This window comes from Sinocyclocheilus rhinocerous, unplaced genomic scaffold (assembly GCF_001515625.1).
Source record: "Sinocyclocheilus rhinocerous isolate Xijiao unplaced genomic scaffold, SAMN03320098_v1.1 scaffold2230, whole genome shotgun sequence".
Lineage (NCBI taxonomy): Eukaryota > Metazoa > Chordata > Actinopteri > Cypriniformes > Cyprinidae > Sinocyclocheilus > Sinocyclocheilus rhinocerous.
The window spans coordinates 240,309-260,543 of NW_015659700.1; the positions used below are offsets into that span (position 1 = coordinate 240,309).

At 36.3% G+C, this 20,235-nt stretch overlaps 2 protein-coding genes and 1 non-coding gene across 9 annotated transcripts in view; 1 reads left to right on the forward strand and 2 right to left on the reverse strand.

Moving 5' to 3' along the window:
* The window catches only part of LOC107724026 (leucine-rich repeat and calponin homology domain-containing protein 1-like), a 65,679-nt gene extending 59,414 nt beyond the window's left edge, over nucleotides 1-6,265 (reverse strand). For all 7 annotated transcript variants that reach the window (XM_016532793.1, XM_016532792.1, XM_016532787.1 and 4 more), the window contains exon 1: nucleotides 5,911-6,265. In XM_016532793.1, coding sequence (XP_016388279.1) covers nucleotides 5,911-6,112 — 202 coding nt within the window. In that variant the 5' untranslated portion in view covers nucleotides 6,113-6,265. The remainder of the gene's footprint in view (nucleotides 1-5,910) is intronic.
* A 1,225-nt stretch (nucleotides 6,266-7,490) lies between these two features.
* Nucleotides 7,491-14,537, forward strand: LOC107724024 (differentially expressed in FDCP 8 homolog). The gene is given in 9 exon segments (XM_016532784.1): nucleotides 7,491-7,496; nucleotides 7,572-8,204; nucleotides 8,741-8,952; nucleotides 11,029-11,251; nucleotides 12,110-12,182; nucleotides 12,342-12,493; nucleotides 14,110-14,200; nucleotides 14,417-14,455; nucleotides 14,458-14,537. Coding segments are annotated over 9 exon segments (1,509 nt in total).
* Nucleotides 14,538-15,372: 835 nt separating this feature from the next.
* trnal-caa (transfer RNA leucine (anticodon CAA)) lies at nucleotides 15,373-15,482 on the reverse strand. Its single transcript has 2 exons — nucleotides 15,445-15,482; nucleotides 15,373-15,418 (listed from the first exon to the last, which is right to left on the reverse strand). It is a non-coding gene; the product is annotated as a tRNA-Leu (tRNA).
* Nucleotides 15,483-20,235: the final 4,753 nt, after the last annotated feature.

Here is a 20,235-nt window from a genome sequence, read left to right on the forward strand (position 1 = left end):
GTGTAATCGCAGCCTCTGCGATTGAAAAATCGCATTTTTTTCATATCGCGATATTATCACAAATGCAATTAATCGATAGTTCAGCATATATATATATACATACATATATATTATACACACACACACACATATACACACACACACAAACAAAGAAAAACAAGTAGATGTTTTACAGTCGAAGTAGAACAGCACCAGATTTTACAGCAATCAAATCCATTCAGAACCATCATGCAATGCTGTGACACTTTTACAAACCCAAAGAAACAAGGCGTAGGTTGGAAAGCCCTACAAGGTTACTGAGCCAAAACCCTTCAGGACAGAGATGCCCCAATTAAGTCACACACACACATACCAGCATTTAATAGTATCTCAATAGTGTCTGAACAGTAATGATTTAGTTTAGCCCCTTTCACACAGAGATTCCGTGTACCGGGAGTTGTCCTGGGATCATTTGATTTTGGTTAATTCACACTGCCAGTGATTTTCTGGAATCAGTGCATGCGTTCACACACATCCCATAAAGATCCCGTAAAGCCACATGACATAGGGATGTGACGTGTAATGTGATGCGTACCATTCCACTAAGCTAGCGAACAATCTCAGCTTCCTGATCTCTGCCTCATTCTAGTTTGCAGACATTTTTTTTCATGAATGTTGATCTGCATTTAAAACACCCGGTAAAAGAGTCGCAAGATAACGTGCGTCATTACTACGACGCAACCCCTTTGGCATTGGTCCTGCCTTTTGTTCACACAGGGCTCTTTCCGAGACTGACCCTGGCAATGTTACTAGGTCCCCATCCCGGGATCAATCCCAGGATGCATTTGTGTTCATGTTTGCATTTGTGGCGCTTTTGTAATACTTTACAATAAGATTCATTTTGTTTCATTAGATAGGTATTATGAACTACATTTTGAAACATCATATATTCTAAGGTTAATGTTTAATGTTTATCATTCTTGTTTAATCATGAAACGTATTATCAATGTAATATTAACTTAACTGGAAATCTGATCATATTAATATATTTGGAAATTAACATTAACTAAGAGTAATAAAAGCTGTATTTGTCATTGTTAGTTCAAATAAAAAATTCTGTCATCGTTTACTCGTGTTCAGAAGAAAAATCATACAGGTTTGGAACAACATGACGGTCCCCCCATATTGATGTATGACAACATTGCTTGTTTTATATATAACTTTTTATTAACAGAAACTCATTGTGTTAATTAATTCTCATTCTGTATGTTTTTCAATAAAAAGAAAGAAATAAGGTTTCAGTTTTTGGAGAATACCCTTTGGAGCAACAAATTACTATAGATTCTTACATGTAATAATGTTAATGTAACATTAATATAAACAGCAAAAGCACAAAGACCCTTTCTGGCAAATGCATTTCTCATTTCTTCCTTGCCTTGTTTTCAGGTTCTATCAGTGAATGCCTGGGCTTTGTAATGGGTGGCAGGTTGTTGCCATGGTGCGTTAGCAAACACTCTGAAAGGTGTTGATGTAGTGCATCTTTAATGCATAATGTTTATCCAAAGTAGTGTTGCCCAGAGATAAGACGCACTCCTACACATACCCAATATTTGGAGGTTGGAGTATTTGTGTGTACATGTGTGTGGGTGTTATCCCATAATTCTTTTAACTACGCATTAAACACCCCTGCATCCACCCACCCAAGCACTGAAAGTACCACAGAGAAAGAAAGTTGAACGTGAGATTATTTGCCAGAATGCCAAAAGACTATTTCTCGACACTCCGATCATATTAGCAGTTGTCGCACTGAAATTAAACCCTGACCGTCCACAAAAACAAAACCTGGCTCAGAGAGCTTATCATAGAGAGGATGTGTGCTTGCATGCCCATATTTATGAAAATGCTATCATGTGGAAGAGGGTTTGTGTTGTGAGCAGTGTGTGTGTAGTACAATTTGTGTGTTTTTATGTGTGTCCTAATTCAAAGACTGGAAACCAAAATGTTTACATTGTGTAACAAGGTTTGTGTGCATGGCGTGTGAGCTCATGTGCAACGTGCTTGTGTGGGTTGACAGCAGACAGAAGTAGGAAGTGAGAGAGAGAGGATGCTTCATCATAACATTATCATCTCGCATCTATGGGAGAGTTGAGCACAGGTCACAGGTAATGCATGTGGGTGTAAGCGTGTGAAGAGGTGTGTGTGGATCACACATGCCACCTCACATGCTGCATGGCTCTAAGAGCAAAAACCAACAAAAACAGACCAAACTGCATCACGTTGTGAGCAGGCCTATGCTGCCTAAAACCGTAGTGCAACCTATTAGAGAACACAGAATGGATCTGTTTACTTGTGTGACCCACTGATAGTGCATTGCAGACCATATATGTTCAAACTGATGCACATGGTTTAAACTATTTTGTGCCTTGCTATGAGTGGAAATGCATTACAATAGATTCCACTGCACGATTCAGCTGGTTAACTCACTCACTTTTAGGGTATTTTCACTAGGGATGCAACAATATTCCAGTAAAAACAGGAATATTATGAAATAGTTTTACAATCAAAAATAACTATAATTGAATCTCCAGTCTTCAGTATCTATTATTCAGCAATCATTCTAGTATACTGATTTGATGCTTAAAATTGAATTGCTTAAGATTTTTGTGGAAACAGTAAAACATTTCTTTCAGGATTCTTTAAGGAATGAACATTTCAAAAGAACAGCATTTATTTGAAATATAGATCTTCTGTAACATTATAAATGTCTTAACTGTCACTTTTGATCAATTTAAGGCAGCCTTGGTGAAAAAAATAATTAATTTTCTTCCTTAAGTCTTACAAATCTTACTGATCCCAAACTTTTAAAGGTAGTGTATATTTATCCCGGTTTGTCCAAATACACACAAAACTTAAAATCAGTCATTTAGCTACAGCTAAAAATACAGATACCACAACATTATATTTTACAGTATGACATTGGATATTCATTTTGAGATTTGCTAAATATTACGCTTAACAGTGTTATTAAATTATTAGTGTTTTTAAAGATGAACTTAAGGATAGAGAAAAATGAGCATGCACAATTAAACATACTACCGCATACTACGGTGTAATTAAAACAGCTATTCAACTTTGTGCTTTCACTTCCAGTTGTGTTGGAATTTTATAGAAACTCCTCCTGAAATAATGACTCAAATCAAAAACACCCTAGTTCCCCATTACACTTTTGCTACATATCAGACATTTCTTCTAATTTTGACACTTCATTATATACAGTGTTGATGTATATGGTGAAGACTGAAGCGACATAAACAGGGCATCTCTACCCAAAGGACAGAGAGCTCAAGGCCATAAAAACAAAAACAAAACAAAAAACACTACACACTGGGTTTATTAGCATTGAAAAATACCTAACACTAGCTGTGAAACTCTGTTACATTTTCTTCCTGTGAAATGGGAGAGAGTGCAACAAAGACAGTGTGTTTGGGAGGACAACATGTCCCTGCTTGAAATATCTTGAGTCGGTAGAAAAAAAACACTGACAACTTCTGAGGAATCTAAGGCTACTGTGGGGAGAAATATGAGCTAAAATCAGCTGTGGAGCAGGCACAGAACACCTGAATGGATCGTAACCAACTCCTACTGAAGTCTCGAGTCTTCTTAGGGCCCTTTGAATTACATCTAAAATAACCATAAGGTCGACAATGCAGAGATGAGTAAATATATCTTGTGGTAACTTTATTCATGGTAAGGATGACTTCATCTGTGTCAGCTGTGACACCATGAGCAGTTCAAATGGTCACTCTTTAGTCACTTAATAACACTTACGTTCCAAATATCACAATGGACTGGATGTGTAATTTTCTGCATTAAAGTACTTCAGACGACCATTTAAGAATGCTAGGAATTTGCCATTTCCATGGTCTGCCCTTTCCTGTTTCCTATTTTAGCTGCTCTCCTGCCTCCAAGCTGAGGGGAGTGCGGAGGAATTCACAGGGAACGGAAGCAGATCTCCCGCTCACTGAACATTCCGAACTGTCATCTTGGCTTTTCCCGCAGCCGTTCATTATGACGACTACTGGACCGAATCTTTTCAGTGAGTGAATCATTCTTGTTCATTACCATCCACTGACTCGTTAAAGGCACAATATGTAAGATTTTTTTATTAAAATATCCAAAAACCACTAGAACAGTGTTATATATTTTGCTGACTTGTGAGCTTTCGAGCCGTGTGTCACGCTCGTTCAGTGGCCTCGTTTCGGTTCGACGGCTTTCAGCCTCACCCTGCTTCATTCTACTATGTTAATAAATCATTAGCTCATCCATGAACATGATTTCTGCCCGAGTCCTGTCAAATTGCATCGGCTACAACTCCCATGATTCCACACTCAGTCACGGTGTCATCAAACTATGCCTTTGTCTCTTTGTTTATTTTGAATACGCGCCCTCTAGCGTGAAAATTACATATTGTGCCTTTAACAGTTTATTTTGAAACATGTGGACTAGAAGTCCACCAAAAAGTCACCAAAGAAAAGCCTGTCATTTTCACATGTGGGTCAAGTAAAAAAATAAAATAACATTTACGGATGCATTGTTCACAATAAGATCTATAATATGCAGTTAGAAAATAGATTGTGTGGATTTATTTCAAGTCGACTTTCTGGAGTCTATTGTCAGTGCGCTGAGTGTTTTAATAAAGGGCCGGTTCACACATAATTAGGGCTGGGTATCGAGTTCGATACTTTTTAGGCACCGACCGAATTGCCTCGATACCATCGAGTATCGCATAATGCGTTTTTAGGTTAAAAAATGCGCAAAGCAGTCAGTAGAATGGGGAAAAAAAGAAAAAAAAAATCACAATTAAAAAAAATGAACTTAAGCTATTTTAAGCGCCACATTTTTAAAACAGACGCTGGACGATGCAAGGACTCGAGACTCGGGGTTTAAACACGTCCATTATAAAGGATTCGGTGCTTTGGTCAAATTGGTTAAGTGAACGATTCAGTGGCTCATTCACCACACACTGATGTACAGAAACACTCATTGGTGTATGCACAGAAAGATCTACTGAATTAATAATTTTGCTTAAGAGATTCAAAAGATTGACTCACATTCGACCTAACACTACTGCCTCATGTCTCAAATTGTCATTACCATAACAAGCAGTGCACACACAAGCAGCAAATCATTCTTTTCAGTTCGGGATGTTTTGATAGAAAGCTTAAGTGTTTCCTCACGAGAGTGTCCTTAATGACAACGGCATTAGGTTGTAAGTTAATTATTCACGCTGTGCAATAAAGAGCAAAAAACAAAAAATAAAATAAAAAATCCCTGCAGATGCCATGATCATCAGCCCTCAGAGTTCTGGTTTCAAAACATAACCCACAAATGCATTCATTTTCATTTCATAGGCATTGGTGTGTTCTACTGATCTCCAAAGATGGAAAAGAAATCCCCTGTCAAAAGTGTAAGGGGATTTCCATAGTACTCAGTATGTGGACAAGCTGCTCACATAGGAAGTCTTATATGGACAGTCCCGCCCGCGCGACAATAACAATATTCAATACTTTCGTCCCACGCATCCTCAAAGCTCCGTGCTGGGCGTTTGTAATGCTTCTGGAGACAACTGAAGTAGCCCACATCTCTTTATCCCGGCCCAGGACACTGTCCCGTCTGCAACAACATGTTCTGTAACATTCATGGACATGCTGACGCAAACCGCTTTCTGTTGAGTTAGAGGTCTACAGTGAAAGTTTTAAAAAGCCAAAACATCTTTAAGTGGTTAAAATGCGACAAAACACATTCTGGGCAGCACTGCCGTTTGAAACTATTCTAAGCGCAATTTAACAGAGCAGGCGCGCGCGCGCGCGCACACACACACACACACACACACAACGTGCTAAACATAAATACAGCATCACTTCACTTTACCTGCTTCAACCGTATCCGTTAGGTCGTAATTAGATGCTGTCCGAGGGAATTCTTTCAGTTTTCTTGTGCTGAGGTTCAGAAATCCGGAGTTCGCCGCATCCTCCAGAGCTCTCTCCAAGCCCCGGTTTAGAGGCAGGTTCGTCTGTAATACGGCAGAAGTCAGCTGGGAATGAGGACGGGGCTCCGGTCCCAGCGTCGCCATGTTCGCCCCGTCGGAAAAAAAAGCTCGTCGAAAGGCTCTGCGATCGGTATATCCCAAAGAAAATATGCTGGTCTCAACAGCAGTGGGTGAATTTCCTCCTAGTGCGCTATCTGACTGTCCATAACGCGTCTGCGTCTGCGCATATTGTTTATGGAACTGAGCTCGTGGCCTTTACCATGGCGCCATCTGCTGTACGATCACAGCAAAAGCAAACTGATGGAGATGTTATTCAAAAGGTTGTTAGGAAAGTTTACTCAATGGATAACCTTATAAAATATTAAACTCTCACCCTTCGGGAATTCATGGTTGTTATGGTATTATGCACACAATAAATGCATGCTCTCTATTTATTCTCATAATTTTTTTTTTCTAATTATAACTCGTAATTAGAAAAAAGTATGTCTGAAAGTAAATAGTAACATGAGAGTAAAATAGTAAGATATTATATAATAAAAAATGTCATTTTACTATAGCACACAAATTATAAGCCTATGTGTGCTGTGCTACAATAAAATAATAGTTAATTGAGCATATTAATCTTTCTTTTTTGATAGCTTCAGATTCCAAACAAAATTTTAGTCATAAACGTTACTTGTACAATTAAATTAATTAACGTTTATATGAATTGGATATATTTGAGGAGACCAATGCCATTCTGAAAGTGTTTGTACCATTCTGAACATTCTGAAAGTGTTTGTTAAAAATAATAATTTATTATGATCAAGGTTTAAAATATATGTCTGACTTTGTGTGATTACAGTAAGTGTGTGTAATGACTTTAATAACTTTTAGATTGGTCATCTAAGCAAGCAAGTTAGACACTGTTCTGCTTCTCTAATCGTACATTGGCTAATATTTACAGACTGAGTAAGTGAAACTGCTGGAGACTTATCAGATCATATCATAAACGAAAGCTACAACTTTTCTTCTAGTTTCTCGAACGAAATATGGTGAGTTTTACTGGTTTTATCTCTTTGCTAGATCAAAAATCACATAATCAAACACATGTCTAAGGAGTCTTTACTCTCAGCTGTCTGTCAGGATCATTGTGAAACACGGTTACAGTTTACAACCTACATATTGTTGCAGTTGTGAATCTTAAAGGGATAGTTCACCCAATAATTGAAAGTTCTGTCATAATTTACTCATCCTTGTGTTGTTCCAAACCGGTATGAATTTTTTTCTTTTGAGGAAAACAGAAGAAGATAGACTGTTTTTTTCTCTCCATACAGTGAAAGTCAAAGGGGTTCAGTGTTGTTTTGGACGTAAGAAAGTCATACAGGTTTGGAACAACATACGGGTGAGTATATGATAATTTCTGGTTGAACTATTTCTTTTAGTGATTTGTAGTTTCTCTCAGTGACTGTACTTAGCTCGGATGATGGTTAAAAAATAAACTAGACTGTTTAATCAAAACTACCCTGAGTGTTTTACTGTTCTGTCCTCTCTCATCCTCCAGGCTAATGCGGGTAATAGCTCTAGCTTTGTTAGCTGGTTAGAGAATTCTGATTTAAATGATAATCACTTTGACTGCACTGATGATGATGATGATGGTATTGATGAAAGTGGAATGAAGGTGTGTGAATATAATGCTCCAGTCGCTGAATGGGATTCAGGCCTGTTCGAGCCTGAGGACGAGTACCATCTACCCCGGAGCAGCCCTGTCATATCCCGCAAGAGACAGAGACACAAAGAGACAGAGAAACAGTCTGGTCTGTCTTTGACACCTCCAATATGGGAACTATCTATCTCTCCAACTGTGAAATCCAACTATTCTAGTCCACATAGACTGACAGAGTTCATTTGCTCAGAAAAAGAGAGAAACATTGATCACTGTGATTCACCCAAGGGCTCTTCAGGACAGACACAGTTCCTCACAGATAATCATGGCACACAAATTTCACCTGTCTCTCAGGACACTCACAGCCACTCTTTTGTTTCTGGACGGTTACATGAGGGATTCCAGTCAAAGACTAAAAGAAGAGCCTGCTCTGACATCCCACCGGCAACTGGTCAGAGGAGCTCAGACCAAGCTAAGAAACGTGGGTCACGTGTTGATCACTCCGCTACAGACCTCTACAGTTTGGACCAGGTACACTGTAAAAAAAAAAAATATTTTGCTGAATTTACTTTCAAAAATAGTGCATCGTTTCTGCAAGCCATTTTTTAAGCATTTTCACATGGAATTTCTAGCAATATTAACTAAGAAACCTTAGCCAACAACGCCTAAATATTTGAGATTCCCTGTAAACAGTATGCTTAAAATACTACTGATGTCAACTAACAAACAAAGTTTTTTAACCTTAAAAGCCTAATGTTTGCATACTGTGTCTGTGGATTTAAATCTTTTAAATTATTACTGTATATTAAGACCAGATATTGTTCATGTACTTTTTATTACATTTAATTAATCTTAAATTAAAATTACCTAAAAGAAATGACAACTACCATATAATTACAAGTTTTATTGGTAACAAAATATGTAAAGTTGTATAAATTACAGTTTATTAACACTCTCCAGAGGATCCCTTTTTGTTGACAATTTGGGAAATCCAGCTCCTGTTTTAGATGTATCATATTATAATTTTGGCAAAGTAAAGTGTGCATTTTATTGTTGTTTATGTGCAGGAAAATGCTCATTTTGTGGTTGTGGATATGGTGCTGGAAATGCTGGAGGCCGTGAAATGGGTTGTGTGTTTGCAGCATTTAAAAAACACACATCCTCATCAAGACAGATGTGAAACACAAAATACCTCAAAAACACACTCAATCTATTCCTTTGACAGCGGATTTGAGGGTAACAAAGATTGTGTTGCAACAAAGTCCTGTGTCATCCGTATGTGATGTGGTCCTACCAAAAATCAGATAATGCTGACCTGGTCTCTTTAAAATTAACAGGTCATCATTAATAAGTGTTTACTTCTGCAGTAATTTACTTTTCTAAAGTTTTGTTTTTGGCAAGCGTTTTGCTGAAATCCACTTTAGTACAGTAATAGGCATTTTACAATAATGTTCAAATGTTAACATTAGGTAATGCATATAATTAACTTATTAATATACTGTTGTTTATAGTTAATTAATATTTGATCATTTAGTAGATATTCTCTCATTTTCAGTGTCATCCATAGCAACACTTTGACTCATATTACTCTCAACTGATTCATATAAACACAACTAGTGCCATGTCTCAATTATCAAATGTAGTGAAAATGAACTCGGAAGACTTCATTATTAATATAAAAGTATTAATATAACTGTAATACTGTTGCATTTTTAGTCCTGTTGGAAGTCTGATTATTTTGAACATTGTACTATTTTAACATTGCAAAAAAAAAAAAAGCATTTAGAAAGTAACATTAATCAAGATTAATAAATGTTGTACAAAAAGTGTTTTGTGTTAGTTATTACATTAAAGTATTGCATGTCAAAGTATAAAACTTATTTTAAGCTGATACCTAAATTATCTAATTATAAAATAAATGCATTTTTATATAGTCAAAATGCAAAAGAATGCCACCCCACCATGCAGATTGTTTACTAGTTAGTAGATTTTACACATTGAAAAGAAAATCTATTCATATTCTGAAGCAAATTCAAAGAAAAATCGCATTGGTCATATGAAATGTATTTGTTTCTCTTTCTCTTTGTATCTCTGCTAGATGACAGCGCCCCCAAACTATCTTCAAACAGATAATCCCTGGCTTTTCAGAGGTATGCAGTGAATTCTGCACATTCAAAGTCATGTAATTGTTTTTAGTTTTTTATGCATAATTTCCAGATAGAATTGTTTTATTTGCAGTTGTCTCCAGAGCTCCAGAATGCAGTGCTCTGCTGAAGATTTAGTACACCATTTGGTGTCAGAGTTCAGGAAGCAGTGGTTCCCCGCTGAGCTACTGCAAAACCCTGACAACCTCAATTCTGCTCTGCAGGAAGTGGGAACGGTTATGCATAAACACACATTCATGCAATGAGCACACACAGGTGCAGCCACAAAAACAGACACGCATCTCCTTTTATCTGCGACACACTGTACACACATTAAACATTTTTAAGGGCATTCATTTTTTAAGGACATTCATTTTTACAATATTTATTTTATCACTTCTAATAACTGAAAAAACACACACTTCTGTCTTTTCCCCTGGTCTCTGTCCCTGTTATGGGAGAGAACAGGATCAGTCTAACTGAAGAGATTGTGCAGAAGACCAGAATGAGAGGACCATTAACCTGGGCTCCACCCAGATTTCAAATCATCTTCTGTGTCCAACCAACACACAGGTCAGAAAGACCACCATGTCCACATTAACAGAGTTTATACATTGATGAAAGCCTGACTCTCTTGGTCAGTGTTACACTTATGAAAAACATTAGCATATACGTTAGCATTTACTTTTAGGATATACTTAAGTGCAAACTGAATGTAATGTTTTTGTATGCTTAACTGCATGTTTTTTTTAATCAATTACATTTTCTTTAAATTTATATTTATAAGTGTATTTATATTAAATTTATATTAACATTTAATTCAATAAGAATGCGTATGTACTTAAGTGGGACTTAAGTACATGTTTATATGTAACTGCCAAATACTAACAAGTATTTATGGTAAACTGATATTTAATGTTGTTTCTATTTAAATATATTTGTAATTAGTCATTTGTAACGATGAAGCTGCAGTTTAGTACATTTAAAATATATTTACTCTAAATGGAATATTGAATAACACACTACAGTTAAAAATAAAATCAAGTATTTTACATATGCTTTTTGTTTGTTAATGCATCAAAATAAGTGTACATCTTTAAAGCACAACAAAAGATTATTAAAACATGATTTCAATTCTCTTTAAAGCAAAATTTTTCATTTGACATTATTATAAAGCACACTTTTTAAAAATTGTATTTAAGTGTATTAAGAATAGTCATGAAAGTGTACTCTGTATATTTTTGTGATGGCTGCCACGGTGGTTTGGAATCAGTGATTCCAGGTCGGGTTCTGAATAACTGGGATTTTACACAGTATCCAGTCTGCCATTTCTCAACACATTTACTGAACTCTATATGGCAGCAACCGCTCTTTAAACTTACAAGTGTGGCCAAGAACCTCTACAGTCAGGCCAAAGAGCTACAGCGTTTCAGAGTGAGTGTTTCATTTGCCTTAGTGCAATACTATATAATAAAAGTAATATCGATCACAGAATAATAATCATTAAGATACAGTTGTTAACTATTGTTGCTTGATTGTTAAATCTACTATAAATTCTAATTGGATATGCTTCAACTCAGCTCTGCAGGAAGTGAGAGTGGTTATGCATAAACACACACATTTGTTAGGAGCTATGTATAAATGGTTATTTTTTTTATTACACTAAGTTTGGGGTCTCTAAGATTTTTGAATGTTTTTGAAAGAATATTTGCTTTTAATGCTCACCAAGACTGCATATATTTGATCAAAATGCAGTAAAAATAGTATATTTACTATTTACAATGTAAAATAACTTTAATTTTATGTATTTAATTAAATGTATTCCTGTGATAGCAAAACTGAATTTTCAGCATCATTACTTCAGTCTTCAGTGTCACAAAGTGATCCTTCAAATTTATTCTAATATGCTGTTCAAGAAACATTTATTGTTATTATTTTGTAGAAACCATGCTACATTTATTTTCAAGATTCTTTTATGAGTAGAACAGTATTAATTTTAAATAGAAATCTTTTGTAACATTATAAATGTCTTTAGTGTCACTTTTGATCAATTTTGGTATTGTATATAATGTTATATATATATATATATATATATACTAAAAACAGCAAAAGATTAAATGAAATCAGATATTAAATAGCTATTTACTATTTGAAAATACAAATACAATGTTCTCAATTTGTCTAAGTGCTCTTATGTTTTTTGTCCTTCATGAGCTAGAGTGTCTGTATGTCTTTTACTGATATCAGGTCAATCAGGCAGCATGATATTAATTGTGTTATCATTTGCTGTAGGAACTACAGGAGCAACTAATATCCATCAAAAAGCTTCTGAGCACATGCAGACTATCAACTGGATGATTTACTAGCCCTCTTGTTTCTGACCATTTTCAGTACAGAGAAATCATAATGAACATTCTTGGCAGTGCCATAGCCTTAAAACTATCAGTATATGATGTTTCTTTAAGAAAGTTGGGTATGGTGTGTGTAGGTGTTTCTTTTTTGACACCTGTTTCTCTAACCAGAGTACTTGGTGAGTTTGAACAGCTTCCTGCTCATCTGATGCAGGAACTACACCTCTTCTCAATGGATGACCTCATCAGGGTAAAAAAGGGTCAGCTCTGTATCAGAGCGAAAGCCTTGATGCAGTCTGCAATCGCTCACATAGACATATGTGAGGTTTGTCCAGCTATTATTTAGATGCCTACACACACATATGTATATATATCTGTGCAACACTGAGGAAAAAATATATGCGGTTTTAAAATAAACAATGTAAACCATCAGACAGCTGCACTTACTGTTATATACTATTATATTATTGTTCCATGTCGATGCCCACAAATAACTGTCATAAAATAATTCATGTATACTTACAGTGGGTATAGAAAAGAATCACCCCTCTTTAAAATAATCACATTTTGTTGCTTTGCAGCCTGAAATGAAGACGGACACAGTTTTTGTTTTATCCAGCTGTATTTACTCTGTGCAGCTTATGACAACCAAGTGAAAGATATAACACCAACATGTCAGAAAAAAAATACAAAAATAAATTTGATGGTGACGGTTTGTGGACTGCAGTCTTCAAGTCATTCCACAGATTTTCAATGGGGTTTAAGTCTGGGCTCTGACTAGGCCATGCAAGGACATTCACCTTTTCCTCCTTCAACTACTGACCAGACATATCGTTTGATGTCGAGGCCAAATAATTCAATTTTAGTCTCATCTGCCTCAGAATGTTCAAGGTGCGTTTTGGCATCAAGCTCAGTCATGACTGCATGTGGCCTTTTTTGAGGAGTGACTTTTTTCTTGCAACCCTCCCCTACAAGCCACATTTGTGGAGAATTTGTGATATTGTTGTCACATGCACACAATGACCACTCTTTGTCATAAATTCCTGCAGCTGCTTCAGAGTTGCTGTAGGCCTCTTGCCTCTCTGACCAGTTTCCTCCTGGCTCTTTCATCCAGTTTGGAGTGACGTCCTGATCCAGGGAGGGTCTGTGTTGTACCAAATACCTTCCACTTCTTAATAATAGACTTCACTGTGCTTCTAGGCATTGTTAAAGCCTTTGAAATTGTTTTGTATCTATCTCCTGACTTGTGCCTGTCCACAACTTTATACAAGAGATCTTTTGAAAGTGCCTTGCCTCCCATAGTTGATTGTTTGCTTCAGTTGCACTACCAAGGACTGAAATGTTCCAGGAAAGCTCTTTTAAAGGGGTCATATGATGCGATTTCAATTTTTCCTTTCTCTTTGGAGTGTTACAAGCTCTTGGTGCATAAAGAAGATCTGTAAAGTTGGTTGGACTAAAGTCTCAAATCCAAAGAGATATTCTTTATAAAAGTTCAGCGTCAGCCACACCTACCTAAAACGGCTCGTTCTAACACACCCCACATGTCTACGTCACGATGTGAGAAGATTTGCATAACGCCGCCCAAATATTCACGCAAAGAAAGAAGGCGTAACTTTGATTCTCATAATGTTTTTGTCTCGTCGCTCCGGCCGGGACATGGCATCAACAGTATGTGAGTGGCGTAACATTTCCGTCTCACGCTTGAGGTATTCGGCCAATCACAACGCATTGGATAGTTGGCCAATCACAGCACACCTCGCTTTCACTTGGATGTTAGTTGCACTATGTACAGCTGGATAAAACCAAAACTGTGTCCGTCTTCATTTCAGGCTGCAAAGCAGCAAACTGTGATTATTTTAAAGGGGGGTGATTCTTTTCTATACCCACTGTAGAAAGTGTTTGAGTGTGTTTAACAGTCCCTGTGTCTACTGTGTTCTTTAGCTGTGTCAGGCCAAAGGCTTTATCTGTGAGTTCTGTCACGGGGAGGAAGTGCTTTTCCCTTTTCAGAGAGACACCTGCACCCACTGCCAAGGTCAGACATCAACATACTACAAGTATTTCCAACACACTTTGTTAATAATTATGCTCAAAGGCTTGCGACATTTAAAAGCAATGTTTTTGTCCACCTTGGGTTATAGTGCTTAATCATTTAGTAGTAAGATGAGAACTCAATGAGAGTAAAAGCTGATATAAGGCCATTCCTGTATCTCATAAAATGACAGTTGCCTTGTACTTTAGATTTTTTTAGACCACATCTCATGCTTCTGTGATGAATCATGTCCCAAATGTGCCAGAAACGAAAGAAACTCCAGCAAGACATCATTATGGAATCTCCTATATGTCCCTCGCTGCATTTTAAAGCGACATAAAAAGTATAATATTAGTATAAATAATCCAGGTGTTCAGAGCTCTTGAACTGTTCTTAGTTTACTGACATGCTTTATATGCTGTCATTTTGTAAAGCATTTGAATGTATTTTTCATATTGTTCGATGTTGTACATTGTATTTCCATTAAGTAACAAGCATTACAATGTGTGAACACAGAGACCTGCCAAACTCTATTATGTTCTTATTTTGAATGGTTACACAGGATTAATTCAGGTGTCAGAAAATGTGATCACTCACATCTGAAAACACACAGCTGAAATTTGAACATTAAAATCCCTGACAATACAAAATGTTCTCACAAAAGACCCTTTTAGCTGATACCAATTTAGTCACATTTGATTCTGCAATTGGGTGCTTGTAAAATATGGGCACTTTTGTTCTTGTGGACGTTTAGAAAATAACCTTTCCTAAAAACACACTTTTCACACTCTTTTGTCATTTTTATTTATTTTATTTTATTATTTTTTTGAAAGTCATGAACATTCTCCACCACAGGATCTTTTCCACCACATCTCAAATGTATTTAATAGCATTCTGTGGTCGAATTGACATTTTATATTATTTCATATTAAAAAAAGTATTGTTTTTATTTAATATTTGATTTATTATTATTTAATAATTATATTTGTTTTAGGATTTAAAACTTGTTTAAGATTTAAAGTTTGAGTCGAGGGTAAAACAATAAAATACAGGCATTTAAATAGAAAAAAAGTGTTCTATTTAAATTTGTTGAAAGAAAAAAAAAACCTCTGGAACCTAGCAATGCCCAAAAAGAAAGAAAAATCCTAATGTTTAAAGGATTAATATAAACGTACTGTCAAAAGTGGAATTCGAACCCACGCCTCCATTCGGAGACCAGAAAGCCCTCTTCACAGAAAGGTTTGAACCTTGAGTCTGGCGCCATAGACCACTCGGCCATCCTGACATACATCATTCGCTGCACTGAAGCCTTTCTGTACATTTCTCTTTAATCTTTCGTGATTGCTTCTCTTACTCGCATTAAAACTGCTGCTTTATTAAAATATGCACGCATAAATCTCGTTTAAAGCAGCATTGCCTATTTCAAATGTTTTAGCTGTTAAGAAACGAACGGAATGTTGTACAGACGAGCATGATGCTGGAGCGCTAACGACGTTAGCATTAGGCTATCGATACAGCAGAACATGAGTGCAGAAGGTATAGCATCCGCAATCAGAGCTGATAACACAGACAACATGAAAAGATAAACCAGAATATTAAAACAATTCCTGTGTGAAGAGAAATGCGTAAGAAAGCGTTTGTGTGTTAGTCTTTTGGGAAATAAAGAGTGATCAGAATTCTGAATGAAGAAAATAAAGTATTAAATTGCTCATAAGGCTTTCTTGTGGTTTTGCATTTTAAATTAGTTTTTAATTCTTTAGTAGGCGTACATAAATGTTTGGGATTATACACATTTTACAATGATTTCTTTTTAAATAAATTCACTAGAGATTCTGTTTTATGATTACACAGTATATGTTCGTTCACAATATAAAACGAACAACATTCTGGAAAGTTTAACTAGTTAAATTATGCACACAATAACGTAAGAAAATGTAAATACAATGAAAAATGTTTTCAGAGTCTACCAAAAAACAAAAAAAACAAATAAATAAATAAACGCTCCCTCTAGTAGTGGCAGGACTTCCTCTGGAGAGATGCTCATCATGCACTGATGAAAGAGCAGCAGGATTCTGATGTCAGAAAATGTGAAACGACCAATATAATCAATGCAAAGACGGGGAAAAAAAGTGCTGAACATGGAGATGCCGGTGAGTGAAAAGTGAAGCTTTATTTAAGACGAATAGAATGTGTTTTCTTTCTCATGAATAACTTTTCTTAGAATGGTTTTCACTTTGAGAGATGAGATATACACTATTAACTTCTAACTCAAATTCCTAATAATAGGAATAATAATTCAAATCCAAATATGTCTTCTCAACCAACAGTATGGCTTTTGACTTTCAGGTTTGGTCAAAACCTCGGTGGCATGAAGCAAGCCGTAGCTTTAGACTTCATAGACCATCTTAAGAGGATACCCTTGGCTCTTTACTCTCTAGTATGAGATACAATATATTCTGATTTATGAAAAACATATACTATATTACATGGAACTATTTGCAACCCAGACTATATATTATCTGTGACATCATACTTCCAACCAAGGGCGTAGCCATAATTTCAGAAGTGAGGGGGACAGAAATGTTATATATATATATATATATATATATATATATAAATATAACATATATAAACCAAAAAATACAGAGATAGGATTTTTTTCGCCATATTAGCCAGCCCTACTGTTATGAACATCATAACAACCACCCAGAATACTATGGCAACCACCTAAAATACACTAGCAACACCAGAGCAAACCTAAGGATCAGATCATGCACAGACTATCCTGTCTCTTTGAATTTAAATCTATATTTATTCACACTGGCTCTTGAAAACCTCTATGCGAACACACTTGCCCGAAAGGGGCGTAGATTACGCGTCCCCCGCGTAATCTACGGCCCTGCTTCCAACTTCCCTTAAGGAGATGTGCAAGGAGCAGGGGTACAATGGCATCAGACTCGTCATCGAGGTCCACAGCATGTGGGGACCAAAGATGGAGGGATTTCAGGACTTTCTTACAGGCATCGTGGTGGTGTCCAACCCAAGAGAGATCATGAGCAGTTTCGCAGTGCCCTCGTCAGCATTATTATGTGGGTTTGACTTGCATAAAGATGAGTTCTTAATGACAATTTGTACCTGTCACATATAGTGACAGGTCACACACTGAGGAAGGCTTTGAGCCGAAACGTTTGTGTCTTTTCCCATCAGTAATGAATGTAAAATAAAAGAAAAAAGAAGATTGTTCTCATGAGTGCGGATCATAATTTCCTATACCTGTCACATATAATCACTAAAAGAACAATATGATTTCAGGCACCGTGAAGATGCCATTGCTACGTCCATCACTGAAGACAGCACCCCATCCACTTCAGGATCGCCTTCTTCTGCAGAGAAGGACATTTTGGTAAGCGACGACCTTCTATCTGCATGTTCATGTAAGTTCAGTTTCATTTCATTTCAGATGTGAGGTATTAGAATAAAAGGTAGTCATTCCTGTATTAAAATGGCCTTATGCTGTTTGGCCACAAACATTGTATCTTGTTTTCTGTCTTTTAGAGGTACCACTATTTCATCCGCAATGGGATAGGCACAGAGTGATTCACGACTGGAACTTCAAACGGGACTGGCTTCTATGGTCAGATGAAACTAAAACAAGTGCTTTTTGGCAGCAAACCCACCAGATGGGTTTGGTGCAGACAGGAATAAAAAGTACTCCATGCCCACGGTTAAATATACTGCTGGATCTTTAATGTTGTGGGACTTTTTTTTTCTGCCAGAGGTCCTGGACATCTTGTTCAGATACATGGCATCATGGATTCTATCAAATACCAACAGATAAAAAAACTAAACCTGACTGCCTCTGTTAGAAATCTTATAATGGGCCGTGGTTGGATCTTCCATCAGGTCAATGATCCAAAACAAACATCAAAATCAACACAAGAATGTGTCACAGAGCACAAAATGAAGCTTCTGCCATGGCTGTCCCAGCTGCCTGACCTAAACCCTATAGAAAATGAGTGTGGTGAACTGAAGAGAAGAAGCACCAACATGGAGCTGGGAATCTGAAGCGTCTGTAGTGATTCTGCATGCAGGAATTGTCTCTGTCAGGTATTCTCCAAACTCATCAGGCATTATAGGAGAAAACTCAGAGGTGTTATCGTGGGAAAAGGACGTTGCAATAATTGGGTGCCAATAATTGTAGCCAACGTGAACTAGAGAAAAACATTTATTTTTCTCCCACTTTCCATTGTTTTACTTCAATGATAGGTTAGAATTTTGTGGATTTTTTAATTGAAAGATCAAAAGGATAAACGATGCAGATTTATTTTCACAGCCACCTTTGCTCATATTTACCAAGGGTGCCAATAATAGTGGAGGGCACTGTATTTTGGTGGTCTAAAGTACAGAGATCTTGAAGGACCTTTTTTCACCCAATGCCTATGAAAAGATCTGATGTTTAGGTTAGGTGCTTGTACCTACAAAATTGTTATTCTTATTGTCATTTTTAATAAACTATTTTTAACTGTTAATTAATGAAATAAGCCCTTTTTACATTTATTTTAACAGCATTCTTACTGTCTCTATGCTACTGTCTACAGTAAATGCCATGTCCAAGTATTGTGTGTGTTGTTGTCTTCTGTTCTTCATGTAGTGGATTTTGTGCTGCAGGACCCCAGAGAGAGTCAAGAGCCCAAAGCTAGAGATCTCCCTCCACACAGACAGGAGTGAGCCCTGCTAAATTCATTTTAGTGGTACAAGACAAAAAGAGTATCTCAGGCATACAACTGATCATAAAGTATTCTAGTTAATGGTGTATATTTGTCAAAATAATGCAGATTCTTGACTTCTAATCCCTATTAGCATCCTTTACTGTAGCAAGGTTTGCAATGTGCAGAATAAAACAATAGTTCATACTTTTTTTTTTTTATCTGCCAGAATGACGGACATAATTTTGAATTGTGTTAATATTATTAAATGACAGAAAATAAAAAAAAAAGCCTTCACTGTAGAAAAAAAATAAGCCATGAAATAAGCCATATAATAAGCCATATATATATATATTTTTTTTTTTAAATTTTTTTATTTATTTATTTATTTTTCAATATTTTGTCAATCATTGTGTATCAAATGGCAATTAAAAGAGTTTTTTTTTCTTTGTGTCTTGCAGAATGGAAATTATTCCAAAGCCATGGAACAAATAATTTCTTCAGGCCAAGAAAAGAATGAGAAACCAGCTTCACTCAATCAATCTCACTATGCTCGCAGTACTAGATCTGTGGCAAGTGTCTTTCAAGTAAGTGTCAGATGACCATGAAGACACTGTGGGACTGGACAATTTTAGAATTTTGAATGTGAACTGCACTGTAGCATTAAAGCCCCTTGTGGAAAGGAAACTTTAGCATCACACAGAAACTGGTTATTCATATGTTGCAGTGTCATCAAGAGTTCAATAACAAGTGAATCACTGACAAATTTCCAAAACATTTTGTCATTAACTTGTTAGTAAAATAGCTTTTGTTAAAGTAATAATATACTTTAAAAGTGCAAACTGAATGAAATATTTTCAGACACTTTATTGCACTCAGTTATTAAAATGTAATGGTTTGAAATGTAATTTAAAGTAAAACATTTAATTTGACAATATTACAAAGTTTACTTTACATCACATCGTGAAAGTGTACTCTCTGTAAGTATACTTAATTGTCCTTTATCTCATTAGTATTATATTATCTACAAGTACGTTTTTTTTTTTAAATATACTTTTAAGAGTGCGCATTCAGGTGGACATTCAGTACATTAAAGGGGTCATATGATGTTGCTAAAAAGAACATTATTTTGTGTATTTGGTGTAATGAAATGTGTTTATGCGGTTTAAGGTTAAAAAAACACATTATTTTCCACATACTGTACATTATTGTTTGTCCTCTATGCCCCGCCTTTCTGAAACGCGTCGATTTTTACAAAGCTCATCGGTCTGAAAAGCGAGGTGTGCTGTGATTGGCCAGCTATCCAGTGCGTTGTGATTGGCCGAATACCTC